Genomic DNA, 15,327 nt, shown 5'->3' on the forward strand with positions numbered 1-15,327 from the left:
AGAAGGCAGCTTCAGGGAAGAGATTAAGTTTTGAAATCTAAAGTGAAAAGTGAAATGGGTCAGTAAGAAAGCTAGTTCTCATGGGCTTTTTCTTGACTGAAATAGAAAGGAAATAGTGGGTGTTGCATCTGACCAAGCAGTTAGCAGTAAACATTTCCATGATCAAATGCAGTTCTTTCTCCAGTTTGTTGCAAATCTCTTACCCATTCTTCTCACTTTTAAGGAAATACCAGTCCAGTCCCAAGAAGAGGTTCTGAAAAACTGCATAGCAAATTTCCACATTTAATATTTCCACTAGAGTCATTTGTCTAACAGGCAACTCTGAAAACTGAGTCAGGGCTGTAAGCATTGTACTGGACTGGACTTGCCCTTCAGTATGTATGATAAAAGCAGTATCAGTCAATCTGTGCTGTCACTGATAAACCTGTGCAAATCCATTCCTTTCAAATCATGCTCTAAGGGGTAATTCCTTACTTACAGTTCTTCGTTACATTTCTAATTGCAATTTAAATTATTCTGCAGGAAGAACTTATATTCAGCTCTCTTTATTTCTCTGCTATATTTGATTCTACAGGCACAAGATTAAAAAAGGCCATTAAAAACTGTCACCAACCTCATCCCTCCCAGGATCTCTGAAGTAAAACCAGATCAGCAGGTTATGTCTGTAAAGTTATCAGAGGAAAACAAAGTAACTAATTCAGTTGATAAAAGCAGTTCATACACAATCATTTTTAAGTAATTACACAAAACATGAAACAGGAATAAAATTTCAGTGGTTATGCTCACATTTTGGGAAACCATGGCACCATGACACTGCAGTGAACAAATACAGATATTGCAGCCATGCAAACAGCTGTACAACTGGTTTCTGTCAGTCCCTTCCTCACGAGCAGGGCTAGTGCAATTACATTGCTGCTGGTTCAAAAGCAAAAATCTTTCCTACATTTGCAGGCTGGTTTGTTCTTAGTGTAATAGGTGCAGATGACTTTTCAGAAATACTGGATGCCTATCTGAAGTATGATTTAGCAACTTTTAAGATTTACCAATCACTAAGAATAATATGTTCTTAAGTAAGTTTCCTGCGTCTGCCAATTTACGTAGGTGAGTAAACTAGACAGGTCAAATAACTGGCGTGGTTTATAAATAGAGTAAAAAAAAATATCTCCATATATAGACTAGTATCCAGACTTTCTATTGTTTCAAGCAAATGATATCATTATTTGGATGTCTTTCCAGAACTGAAAATGACTAGACTTTGGAAACCAGAAGTAGTTAAATATAGAAATTGCTACTTTAATGAGTGGATGCTGTGTTTCATTATTATGCTACTAGTATGTGAACAAATGTCTTTCTGTTTTTAGGGATGGGAAAGGAGATTTTATTCCAGTAATATAAGATACTGGACAACAGCCAAATTCAGATTGAGGATTGATAGTGTCTTTGACCTCATTCCTTTATGGAAAATATTCTTGATCCACTGTGCAGTATAACTGCACATATGAGGTGATAACACTGTCCACTAAATCACACCTTGCATAAGCCTTGTGCAGATCAAATACAAAATGCGCAGCAGTTTGCATAAATAAAATAATAAAATAAAAATTAAAAGAGAAAGAGTGTCACGGATTCCCTGGCAAGTGATTACATCTACTTTGGCAAGTCAGAGGACTTTATTCATTGCTGATAACTAGAAAACACTACTTCTGACTCCTGTAGTACTGCTTTTTAAAACCACTCAAGTAGCTTTTGTGGAGATACATTTAATTTCTAGGGATGGGTAGCTGGGAATAAGGACTCATGTTAAGGTATCACAGCACTGTTGTTCTAAAGACCACCACCCTTCTAGATGAGGAATGCCATGTTAAATGTTAATAGAGAGTCTGTTGTCTCATAAGAAAAGCTAATAGACTAAATTAATATGCATCTCTAAAAGCATGCATTTACAAAGATGGAATCAAGTTAACAAGATATCAAAACAAATTTTAATGTACCAATCCAGATTTTACTTTAGCTACTGCTGCATCTTTTACCTTTCTCTCAGATTTAGCTAAAAACTCACTCAACTCGTTGCCTCTACCTTTGTCCCTCTCTCACCGGAGGAGGGCAGGCAGAAGGGGAGCAGCACAGCAAAGTCTTACTGGGCTTATATCTGTAGGGTTTTTTTCTGCAAGCAAACCCAATTCTGGTCTCGGTAAAACTGAGCAACAGTTTTGTTGTCCTTCTGTAATCACTGTGGGCCATAGGTATCAGTTAATGTCTGTGTAATATTTGCCCCTTTGTAAGATGTAGGAGGTATTTTTAACCATGACTGCACACTCTTCCAAGAGCTTAGTTTGCCTGCAGCATCACCTCTCTCTTTCTAGCACATATTCAAGCCTTATTTGATGACTAAGACAAAATTTTTTATTTCTTTAGGCAGATAAGTTACCTGTCTCAAATAGAGAAGTGCCAGATGACATTTTTCTTCCTTTTCTGGATGCACTTTTGCTCTAGGAAAAGCCTTCTGCATCTTAACCCTTTTTCATTAGCTCCTGAAAGCTGGAGCACTTTCATGCAGAGACCTGTGGCTGTTTTTTAAGATTCACTTTCCCATGGCATTACAGATTATTCAAAAATAAGGAGGAGTCGTGTCTACTTCTTACTGTTTGACATTGTAAAGTGTTTAACTGATTTTTCCCATCTTATATTCTAGTCTCTTTCTTAGGATAACATATAATCATCTCTATGAGAGGGAAAAAAGGCAAAATACAGACGAATGCAACTTCATTACCTGTAAAATATGAGACTCCCATTCACTGACTTCTTAACAGAAAATGATGTCACAGCATACACCGCTTGCTTGGAAGTGTGCTGTTGGCAAACAGACTCACATTGGGCAGGTGGGTAAGACTCCTGGACAGTTATTCAAGTATCTGTGCTTTATATTAAGGCAGGTTTAAGAATTACTCTCTGACTCAGCCTCCTAAAGATCATAGTTTTTGGGGGGTTTTTTGGAATACTTACTATATCACAGCAGCTCCTTCTGGATTCTTTCTGGTTTTTGGGATAAATATGTGTTTGGATGAAAGCCATAAAATTAGAAATGCTTTTATGAAAATGTGAAGAATAAGTTCACACTGTATCCTGTCTGGCTTCTGCCATTTTTCCAAGGCAATGTCTCCGGACTGCAACAAGAGAACTTTTTAATTTGAAGAAGGGATGATAAATTAGTGCCTCAAATAAAGAGAACATGTGGAGCCGTGAAGTTTCACTTTGAAGTGAAACTACGCAGCCTTCAAACCAAGGCTGTGTGCCAGAAGATTCATATAATCAAGAGTCACAAGCCAGTCTATAAGAGCAAAGTCTTTTATAGCTTCACTTCTGAGAGATACAGAATTCATGTTTGCCATTGTGGCTCAAACATACTTATTGAGACATACTTGACAAGACAAGTTTCTGTCTATTTGGGTCTTCTTAGCATCAGAGACTTCATATTCTCTTGCCCTTCCTTCCGTCACCCTAAACATCAAACACAGGCATCCCAGTCCCTGGGAACAGTAGTACTTTTCAATACTCCTTTTCTGTTGACATTCTCATGCCCATCAGGACACAGAACCGAAACAAACTACTTGCTTTTTTGGCATCTTGCCTCCTGGTTTTCTCTGTATATTCCATCACAAGAGGAAGACAACACGTGAAACTCCACACCAGCTGATAATACATAATTCATTGCCACAAGTATTGCTCTACTCATTGCATTGGGAAGGCTCCATTAGGCAGTGGTTAGGAGACCAGCTCTTATCATACAGCTGGAGGTAAGTCTCTTCATGTTCCTCCTGAGGCCAGTTTCCTCCTCCAGTGATTTTTTTCATTGAAGGATATGTAAATATATGGCTCCCCCTACTTTTGATGGGAAGTGTAAACATTCAGAAGATTTTGAGGTCACATGCTGAATTATTCCAATTGCCATGCATCCAGTCTAGAAAAGGTCCTGGCTCCCATTCAAATATGAAAGAAAGAATTAGTTCTTAGTGAAATAATTCTCAGAACAGTTGGAGAGAGCATCCACACCCACATCTTTTCCTTCCTCTCTGGCCAATTTATCTCTCCCTTTCCCTTGACAGTTAAGGTCTTCACAGGGATCTTACTGTCCAGTGCTAGTAGCTGCTGGACTGTGGGCAGGTGGTTTTTGATGTCTGGTTCCATCTTTGACCTTGTAACTCTGAGGACAGACCAAGCCTGTTACTGGGCAATCCAGGCCTCCTCCACTGACAGTATTCTCCATACTTGTTTTGAAGGGGTTTTTTTTTACATGTTTTTGGAGAAGTAAGTTTGGCAACGGTCAACAAATGTTTTCTACTCTAAGGAGTAAAATGTTGGTTTTGAGTAAATACAACTGTGCTGTCACATTTGAATCCAATGAAGTTCTTCTCTGTCTGGTTCATTAACAGCAGGACTACTCTGTCATACTCCTACTTTATTTTTTTCTTCTTTCTTTTGAAGGAAGCAAAAATTAATGTTTCTAAGTCAGGGCTATATAAACTGAATTTGAAAATAATGTCCATTTCAGCAGCTGAAGGTCAAATGTGGAAGCAGAGGTTCATACTGGAGGTGTGGGCCAGTCTGGTTTCCCTGGCGGTGACACAGAGGGCTGGCTGCCTCGCAGGCATGCCAAGAATTCCCTTGGGACTTCCAGGCTGAAGTCTCACGTGAAGCATAAGAATGTGCTGTTCGAATGTGCTGTACACTGCCCCACTGCAGAAGCATGCAGTATGTCAGCACCCCCAGATCATAGTTCAGTTTGTGTTCAGCAAGCTCCCAGACCTTCTAAAACTTACCTTGGTGAACAGAATGGGGCTTGTCAGGACAGTTGCACCCTAAAAAACTTTATCAAAGAAGATGTCGGTGTGCAGAGTCTTTGATTCTAAGTTGCAATATTTTCATTATAATTTCTGTAATTTTTTTTTAGCTGTATGTGAGGAAATGGCTTATATTTCCTGGTCTTTCTGTACTCATAGAACTGTACTTTGAGGCCTCTCCTCTGATTGCCTTTGTTCTTTCTTAGTATACCAAGCCTTGAAGTGAAGGTACTTGAATGGGCACACAGAGACGACAATTACTCAAGCATGGCCAAGATTAGCAACAAATAAATCATTAATGTGTGGAAAACTTTAAAGAAAACTACATGTATATTTCTGGGTTTTTTAAGAGTTTGACTGAAGGAAACTGCATTTAAGTCGTCTGTTGTTGGCTGAAGGTGCATAAGTACAGAAATAATATTGTTTGGGGACAAAAAAATTATGAGAAAACAAGAGGACAAAAAAGATTTTGTGTTGGGACACCCATATTTTATGCTTGCTATTCACATACATAAAAATGTGAAAGTATTTACACTAGGCAAATATACAAGCTTTTCAAACATAGGTGGCAGTTACTTACATGTTTTCGCTTGCTTGTGTTTAAGTAGTGTTCACGTTCCTTGAACGTGATAAATATATTCATCCCAGCACAGTGACCCAATGATGTTAAAAAGAGAGCCAGAAAAGTCCCTCCTCTCTCTTTCTATTAAATTGCTTTCCTCATTCCCTTTCTCCATCCATTCTGGTCTGGTTCACAGCCTTCTGGTTAAAGCTTTCCTACGTGTATGTGTTTGTTTGATTTTCTCCATCAGAGATCTGCATTTAGTTCTCCCATTTCCTGAGAGTCTATGCTGAATGTTATGCTATTGTGTGCAGTGAATGGACTTGAGTAAAGCTGCTTCTCTCAGTTTTCTGCTACTCCATCATCTTCTCCAGCTCTATTTTAAAAATAAGGGATCTGTAACCACATTTTCCAGTATGTCAGTGTCTGTGAGCTGGGCCCCTGTGGAGATAGCTAAGCTAGTAGATAAAAGAGGACAGGGAGTGACTTGCAAATATTCATCTGTTCTGGACTGCTCGGACCTGGTCTCCACCAGGTAAGCCAGCTCTAGAAATGCTTAGCTTTGAACACTGTGGATGTAAGCAGTTCTGTATCACTTGCCCAAAGAGCTGGGTGTCTGTCTTGAACCCTTCATGTGTGGTAGTTTCTGCCTGGTTTTCAGAACCCAGAGCAAATTGAAATTGGAATCCACATGGCTGGGTCAACACATATGTGTATGTGTAACCAGAAGCAAAACTTCTGCCAGCAAGAGGAGGAGATGGACAAGATATTTTTGTGCCTCCAGGATGAAGTGAAAGCTTTGTAAAGGGGTCTTACTCCACAAATCCAACTCTCCCCCTTTAGACTGGAGTTTTTAGACATAACTTAAGATTTGCTGATTAAAGAAAACACCTCTCTCTAAGAACCTAATAATTCTTTAATTGGCAAAGTAACACATCACTGTTATTCATATTAATTCACCACTACATCACTGTAAGAAACACTGAATTAGAATTCTGTATTTTGTTCATATTAGTATTTGTACAAAATCACTATAAACAAAACTGATAAATTACTCAAAAGTAATAAATTACTCATTTTGAGTTACAATTCTATTTCCTTTCCTCCTGCAGTTGGTATTCAGGTGTAAGCATATCCTTCCTTACAAGTTTATGCCTTCTTAGCCCACCCTCCCACAGCAAGCCTTTCAGGGACATGCCTGGTCAGGAGACCTCTGTTTTTTCTTTTCCGTGTTTTTACCACCTTTGGATGTTGGTTTCCCTGCCTACATTCCTCCCAAATATACAACCTGCTCTTAGTTTATTTTTCATCATTGGTCCCAATTTTTTTACACTCAAAAGTTGGTGTTTCTGACACTATTACCCTGACATTTTTTTTAATACAGTATTACCATTACAGTTGGCTAAACAAGACAGCCAACCAATTATCCTATGCTGCATTTCTAATCACTTTAGCCTTCTATGATGAGATTTAGCTCAAATGTCTGAAGGAGACCTGATGAGATTCTCTGAATGGTCTGACATGTTGTGCCTATATTGCATAAACCTTAAATTAGATTCTGTAAAGCCCATTTCTAGACTCTGCCTAGACTCTGGACCTTTTAGAGATTAGTGGAATTAGGCATCATCCGAAACATGAGAAAGATCAGAAATTGAAAGTTTTCTCAGCAGACAGCTTTATCCTAAAATATCATTCTGGCGCAAGCACACTTTTCTTCATTTAACTGCATATTGTACAAATCAGGAGATTCATCTCCCCGTTCTTACACTTTTGCAGGGGGTGGATAGCTGTATGTAAGCTGGTCACCTCCACCCACCTTTACGGTTGAGAGAAAGCAGAAGGTACTTTCTGGGAGAGGTGCAGTCGGTTGGTTTAAATGCCAGTATTAGGATGGAGTGCATTGTGTCCTAGGTTTTACTGTTCTCTCCACTGACCAAAAAGGCTTCTCCTGCTCAAATCAAAATAACTGCTTAGGGTTGTCACCACTGGTGTTATGTTCCCAGAAATCTAATTTCCTCAGGACATAAATAGTTGTAATACTTTAAAATTGCATTGTCCACCACTAAATTTTAAACTGTGTTTTTTGCAGTCTAATTATTGACGGATATATGTCCATTTAGTTTCCCTTCATCTTGATCGTGTGCCCATGGGTATAATTGTTTTTGACAAAGTTTTAGAAGAATCCTAAACACATTTATTTTTTAACGTTAACAAGCTTATAAGTCATAATGTTTGATACTGTAACTTCCCAGTAATGTAAGATTAAAAATTATGCCATGATCGTATCCTTCGAGAGAGGATAAGCATTCATAGATAGTGGAAGATAACAGAAAATGGTACCTGTGACAAAAAGCTCCCAGAGTCATTCCATTTGCAGTCAAAAAGTAAAGAAGTGGAGATTATATAATAAGGAAAGCTCAAGTATAATCCAGAAGAGGTATATTGATTCTGGTCTCAAATGTGTTCCCATTATGTTCCCCACCTTTGGAGAATCTTCCAGATTTTTATCTTCATTATCTGAAGAATCTATGTGCATAAAAGGATACAAAATGAGAAAATAATAAATAAAAAAAAGCTTCCTAAAATTGTGGAAGAAAACAATTGTGTCCCCACATTAGCTACTGGTATTGTTACAGCATGCAAATTAAAATGTTGTATGGTGGGTAGACAAACAATAGACCTTGAACTTCCATTTGAAATAAGCATTAGCAGCCTCCTTTTTTTTTTTACGAGTGCACAAATATCTTCCCATAGTTCTGATTCATGCTCTATTTTCTCCTTAGCAACATTTTACCAAATTTAGAGTCACTCTGCTAATTAAAAAAAGAGAAATAAACTTATTGTTCTCTTTGTTTTTTTTCTGAGTAGGCGAAATTGAAAACTCACATGATCAAATTACTGTATGTCTGTTACTGTTAGGCTGGGATATACTGTTATTTACAGCACCAACAAAAACAAATCTCTAAAAGTTAAAAAAAGATCTCTGGAAGTTCAAAATTGACTGTTATCAATGGCAAAACTACTTAGCACACTGCTCTTTAATGGACACCTCCATCCTGCAGAGGAATATGTTAACACAGGCCATATATCTGCATGGCATTCATAAAAATTAATAGAACTATTCCTAATTTCTAAAAAGGAATCGAGGGTGAAACTTTCTAAAATTAAGGATACTGAGAAAAAGATGCAAATTTCATCTGCAAATAATTTAATAAGAGAAAAACCCCACAGAGATAGTGAATTTGTGACCATCCAAATATTTAATTAAAAAATGGACCAACCATAGCAAGCTGCTGGAGTTTATAAAACTGCCTTGGTTTATTATTTCCTCTAAACAGTAGCTTAAAAATAAAGTAGAATTCATAACATGACATTGAACACTGTTACATCCATGAAATAATTTCCTGAATTAACCTCCTAACCTTTAAATAGCTCAGGGCATGTTTTCAGTTCTGTGGACCTCTTTTATCAGTATGAAAACCTTACCTCTTTCATTAAACATGAGAATTAAATATAATGTTGAAAAAAAGTATTTTTATTTATAAAAATAGTTAAGATACAGACATGAACATTCTCATGCAAGCATAAGAACGTGTTTTAGGAACTTCGTATTACTGCTTGTCATAAGAGAAAGAGCCTGCTCTACAAATATAACCAAAGAAGGACTTTGTCAATGCTTGGTGCCTACTCCATACCTTTTATTCATTTGGCTCCTGGGGAGGAATACAAATCTCAAAGCTGTGTTTTCAGGTAGTGGGAAGACAGAAGTGGATACTTGAGAAACGTAACCCAAAAACCTCAGGTGTTGAGTAGGAGATTGCTTAGAGCCATAAGAAAAATGCTAAGCATGGCAGCATTGGTCCCTCTCTGTGTTTCACCTCCTTAAGTCAGAGCTAGAGGCAGGAACAGCAGTATCACTGCCTATTTAAGCAACAGCATAGCAGTTCAGAGCACCCATCCTGTTTTGGAGGCTCGTTTATACCCCTTTCATCTCCCTTTCATGAGATGGTGTGCTCAAACTATGAAAGAGGAAGAAAGAGTGAAGAAATCATTTGAATCAGGTTGCCAGGAAGGGAGCAAGTGACACAGAGCCTGACTCTGTTCCCTACAGCTGGGTTGCCTTGCTCTAAGGAGCAGTGCATGTGAAGTGCCCTGAATAAGTGTCTGTGGTTTACAGTAGCCACTGGACTTCAGTCATTCTCTCTTTTTCTTCTGACTGTATTAATTATTCACTGTGGGGCAAGCAATGTTCAGAAGTAGTGACAAGAAATCCTTTTGTCCTTTCCCAGATTACTTACTAGACTGTGGGACACTTTCAGCATTCAGAACCCAGGGTTTAGGTGGGATGAAGGCTGGTCTTCACAGTATTCCTAATTATTAAGTTACAGTTATAAAAGTCATACCACAGTATGCACAGCAACTCTACTGTTCAGGTTTCTGAACAGGACTGCGGCTGCTGTGTTTCATGCAGGCACTTACTAAGTATAATCTGAGCTGGCCTGCCTGTTGAAGTCCATCCAAGGATTTGCATGGAGTGGTGCATATTTTGTGATCCATTTATTTGCCGCCCAGGCTAAGGTAGTTCTGGACAAGCACGAGAGATGTAACTGGACCCATCTACTTAAGCTAGGTCTAACTTCTAAATCACAGTGGTTGGTTGCTAGAAAGTTTTATGTGCCTCCAGAATAGGCAGCCATTGAAGAGGAGAAGGCAGGAGTTTGGCTTATGATTTTGAATGTGATATCTACACCTTTCTTTTTGCCCACCCATAAATATTTCAAAATACAGCGACGATTTAGAGCATGCATAGAAGGGTGTACTGCATTGTGACCTGGGACTTAGTCTGTGTCCCTAAAGAATCCAAACAGCTGCACTTCCATGACATATCTGTTGCATGTGTCAAAAAAATGTGTGAGATACTGCTTAGCATGGAGCTGTAGTGTTTTGAAAATGTGGAGGAAATGAATGAAGTAACCTTGTATTTCTTGACACTGATCTCCAAGAACTGGAAAGCCACTCATGGCTGCTTCTAAGCATAGATTAAAGAGGTTTCAACTGTAAGTCCTAGATCTGATCCTGGTCTTTGCTTGAGCAGTTCCCAGAGAGTCTGCTAATCAAAGCTTATTGTGCTGTGCCAGGTATTCTAGCTGATATGTTTTAACTTTTGTTTTATGTGTGTTCTGGTTTGCAGGGTGGAAAGAAGAGTTACACAGGACCATGTGGAGGCAGAGACTGCAGTGGAGGATGTCAGTGTTTCCCTGAAAAAGGAAGCCGTGTAAGTAACATTTTTTTCCTTTAAAACATTCTTGATGGTACCAGTTTAATGCTGTTTACTATAGGTAGACTTTCATCAGACTGCTAAGATTATTAAAACAATTATTCTTTTTCAGGCAAAAGTTCCTACTGTTTCATTTTACTTTCTCAAAAGCTTGTAGATTTGAAGAAATACTTTGTTATGAAATGTAGCCCAGGGACCTGATGGCCATGACAAGCTGATCAGATCAGAATTTTAGGGATGCTATGTTCTATAGCGTCATTTGATTCTGCACTAAATGGATATGCTAAATGAATATGGACAAAATCACTCAATAATATTCTTGAAGTCTTTCTGATGAAATGTTATCTGTTGAAAAGATACCCCATACATGCATGGGATACATATATTTGATGATCTTCAAGGGCTTTTCCAACATAAATGATTCAACAATTCTGTGATTCTATGTGATTTCCACTAAAGCAAGAAGAAATTAAAGCAAGAAGGAAAGCATGCAAAACCTGAAATCCCTGCTGGAAGGGAACTGCTTAGGACTTCGAGCATTACGTTGTGGCTGATAGTCTGTTCTTTGTTTTGAGGACTAGTGAGGAATGAGGCAGAGGAAGGGAGATGGGGTGGAGGGGATTAGCCACCTGCCACGAAGAGCTCTGAGAAATAGGGCAGTTCCTATGCTGTATGGCTGGGAGCCCTGGCTGGCAGGCTCCTTCTGTACAGCTTGGTCTTCTGCAGCTGAGACAGTGACTCAGCCTTTTCCATCCACCCATCTCTAAGAATAGGTCAGGCAAGAGATGTGGCAGCAGGTCATGTGCTTGTTGTTCTGCTATCATAAACCTCATAAGATTTTTTAGTTCTCTGCCTTCCCTCCATGCAGCAGGCCATCAATCCTCATTCCCATTGCATTCCTCAAGCTTGACTCCACGTCTGAGTGGAGACAGAGGTGGTAGGAAAGTCACAGTGTAGGTGGGAGGAAAGGAACACTCTTGTTTACAGCAGAAGTCCTGGTGTCTCTATGGAAGTCAGATGATCCTGAGGTTATCATGCCATGAGGACTGTAATGGTTATACTCCCATCCCCTGACCATGAGCTGCTCATGATCTGCTTTCCATTACAATAACTCAATGGCAAAATGATGAAGCTGAGGACAAACAAGCTCTACCCCAAGATGCAGCTTCCCAAGGGACTCCCTCCAGCTGTTACTGCCTTACCTTCATCATCCAGCACATGAAGTTTGGCAAGTGCCTCTTGCCACTTCCCAATTTTGACTCAAAGTCAAAACCTGATGCTGTAAGATGCTCACTAGAGTTCATGAAAATATCTGTTGCAAAACTACCAACTTTTGTGACTGAAATATTTTTCATGTAACCTTCAATTTCAAGTTACCAAGTCTGCAAGAAAAAAGAGGTAGTTAAACAGAAGTAACTGCATAGGTTAGAAAAGCTGAAAATGTAAAATTGCCGGAGTAGAGAACCACTCAGGTGCCACTGACGAGAAGCTCCCTGTGAGTTACTTACCATCTAGACTGAGAGGGGAGGGCAGATTTTATGTACTTGCTTGCCACTCTCACTCTTGAATTTATCTCAGGAAAGTAAGTAACCCCACTTACTAATCACACTGGCCTCCCTTTAAACAGATACTCAAAAGTAGAAAAGGAGTATAATAAAGAATATAAATTATATTTTGCTGCTTGTATTTAATTGTGCAAGATGTGAAGAAGTATTGGGAAAAGGGATTTACAGAATTCTATAACACTGGAAAAATTGTATTTTACCTCCCTACCATGATACATCTCATTCTGACTTAGCATACACTGCCTGTATTTTCTGTCTGCTGATCTCTTCAGATGTCACAACCTCTGTTAAACATCTGGTTTAAGGAACAAGATTGGCCTTTAGAGTCTAGTCAAATTTGGCATAGCTTTTGGTCTCATGCTAATCCTCAATGGGAATATTTATTTTCACAAAACCTCTGTATAATCTGGCACGACACACGTTTTCTGTTCGAGGTGACTCATTACATGCACAATAGACATGTTGCATGTTTGCACTTGTAAGAGTGACTGAAGCAGTCTGTCAGAGCCTGCTGCTGCAGTGACTCTCCGTCTTGGATGCTTCAGAGCTGTCATTTGCAGGACACCTGGAACTCAGTTGGGAGCAACGCTGCCAAGGTCTGCAGCCTGCTGTCAGCCCTACCGTCCCCTGGAAATTCAGTCTGTTCATGACAGGTCTCCCAAAACCAGGCAAATAAAAGCACTTTCTTTGGATTCCTGCTACTGAATGCACATCAGCAGCTGTTGAGTGAAGAGAATTCATTGAAGTGGTAAATACAGTTGCAAACTATGAAAGGAGTAAAGGTCTGAAGAAACGCCTACTCTTTATTTAAGTGTGCTTCTACTTCATTTGCTGTCATTGACTCAGTTGCAGTATTAAGATAGATCATTTGAGTAAAGATGCTTATTAGTTGTCTTAATCCAATTACTTTTGTTTTTTAGAAAGGGGTTTTTGCAAAATATGCCCACTGATACCTCCTGGGGCTCTCTGCTAGAGGCAGAGAGGCACTGTTGAGATGTGTGAGGATTCAGCCAGATTTTGGGGATTTGTGTCAGGTCTCCAGGTGCCAGACAGCTGGAAGCCCTGTGCTTCTGTCTACATTGCTTTTGTTTCAGGACTGATAAGTGTAGGCATGAAGACACAGGAAAGTTGAATTGTGCTTCACATGGGCAGTTTCTAGGGACAAAAGGCAACTTAGCAGAAATCAATGCACGCACTTAGCAGCCCTACTGGACAAAGATATGTGGTTTTAGTTTTTCCTCCATCCTGTTTTGGCTGGGTTCAGCCCTGAAACTTTCCCTGGGCTCAGACACAGCTGAAATCCGGTAGGGACAGAAAAATAAAACAGCAGAAGTGACATCTGCCCACTGTAGTGGTCTGGGAGCTTCTGCAGCTAGGCAAAGGCAACAGTTAGCCCGCAACCTCCTGCTTCTCGTCTAAGCTGCTCCCAGTGTTCTGAGAACACCTGCAAACATTCCCAGGAGGAAAACTGGTCCAATTCAAATGTTAGAGAATCAGGACATTCCTGATAACCATGTTTGCAATTCACAGCAAATGCTGAGCTGTTGCTTGGAGAAGAGTCTGAACAAATATTTCTTGGGCCACACATGTTCCCACCTCCTGTCTTGCTTTTAAGTTCACACCTTCAGAGTAGAAAGAGTAAAGGGAATTTCCTCCATAAGTTGTTTTTTTGTTCCTAGTCTCTAATGACACTCTAGTCTTTGTTCTTTTTCACTGCAGCTTAGTTATTTTCCATTGTATTTACTGTTATCTGGTTATAAATATCCAATCTATCTAACCATACCTTGCAATTAGGCAGGTGGTTGGAGCTGGGGCTGAAGGAGCCAAGCTTGGGAATCACCCTCTGCCTCATCTCCCCTTCTCACAGCTGTCAAAAAGCTCAGTGATGTTGCAGTGAGAATTGAAGCTCCGGAAGGAGTGTTCAAATCCACATGTAAAGAAAGTATGGTATAAGCCTCAATGGAAGGCACAGAGTGAAAAGGGAAAGACAACAGACTCATCTTCTCCCTAAGATGAGACAGATTCATCTTCTCATTTTCTTCTAAGATAACTTTTCCTAAATTGTTCTCCTAAGACAACAGAGTCACCCTTTCCCTATGCTACATGTGGAGAACATAGTGTAAGGAGTACCCAGATGCCTGAGTAAGAGGGAAAAGAGTAAAGGGAAACACTGATACAGTATTGAAATTCTGTTTTGAATGAAACAGAAACACTGGATTAAAGGAACAAAAAACCCCCCAAATTAAAATCATCTGTTTTCTTTCTTTTTCCTCTAGATTTTTATTGCAACTCCTAAAATCTTGATATTTATAGTCCTTTGCAGACTCTATATTGGTCAGGGAACAATATATGTGCCTTTAAAATTTGTTAAACATTAATGCACTTACATAGGAAATGATAACTCCTTTCAGTACAATGGCCAACTGTTTGACCTATTGAAGTTCATAATCAGCCTCACTTCATAACCAACCTAGAAAGCTTTATAGAAAGTGGAAGTGAGTGGAAATCTTTTTGATCTTTCTGTAGAGTGAGAAAATGCACTCTTTTGAAATCTCTCTTTGTACTTTCTGAGTCAAGCATCTGACAGTGCTCAAGCCGTTTAGCCATTGTTTTTGCAAGGGGCTGGAATAATGGAAACTGAAATTAAAAGACAGCTTTTTGTCCCCCCATAAAGGCCATTTTTGGGAATGCCTGAACATTCCTTTTTAACCAAGACTGGCATGAGGGCTCAGTAGAACTCCCTTACAGATATCTGTTATATTGCTTTCGCTAATGCAATGACCATGGGTAAGCTATTACCAGTCAATCTATAATTACTCCTGTCTGCTTTTGGATGCCATACAGTTAGGAAATCTAGTGTCTGATATTCACTTACAAGCATTTTCCATAGAAGTTTAAATCTTAACACATGGGCTAGATCTAGATGTTTTTCGTCATAATTAAAAAATAATAAAAAAAAACCCACATCAACAAAATATTACACATAAATACCCAAATTCTGTTATTATATCTTAGGGAGATGTTTAAATCCAATAAAATAATTTTATCAACTGTTAGTGTAATTCTTGTACATCACAATTAACT

General features: G+C 39.1%; 1 protein-coding gene across 3 annotated transcripts in view; it reads left to right on the plus strand.

Annotated features, from left to right (window-relative positions):
- The window catches only part of COL4A2 (collagen type IV alpha 2 chain), a 144,830-nt gene that overhangs the window by 31,384 nt on the left and 98,119 nt on the right, over window positions 1–15,327 (plus strand). For all 3 annotated transcript variants that reach the window (XM_051772800.1, XM_051772801.1, XM_051772803.1), the window contains one exon: window positions 10,592–10,675. In XM_051772800.1, coding sequence (XP_051628760.1) covers window positions 10,592–10,675 — 84 coding nt within the window. The remainder of the gene's footprint in view (window positions 1–10,591; window positions 10,676–15,327) is intronic.

Source organism: Manacus candei, unplaced genomic scaffold (assembly GCF_025592945.1).
Source record: "Manacus candei isolate 608988 ecotype Guabito, Panama unplaced genomic scaffold, ASM2559294v1 h1tg000159l, whole genome shotgun sequence".
Taxonomy (NCBI): Eukaryota; Metazoa; Chordata; class Aves; order Passeriformes; family Pipridae; genus Manacus; species Manacus candei.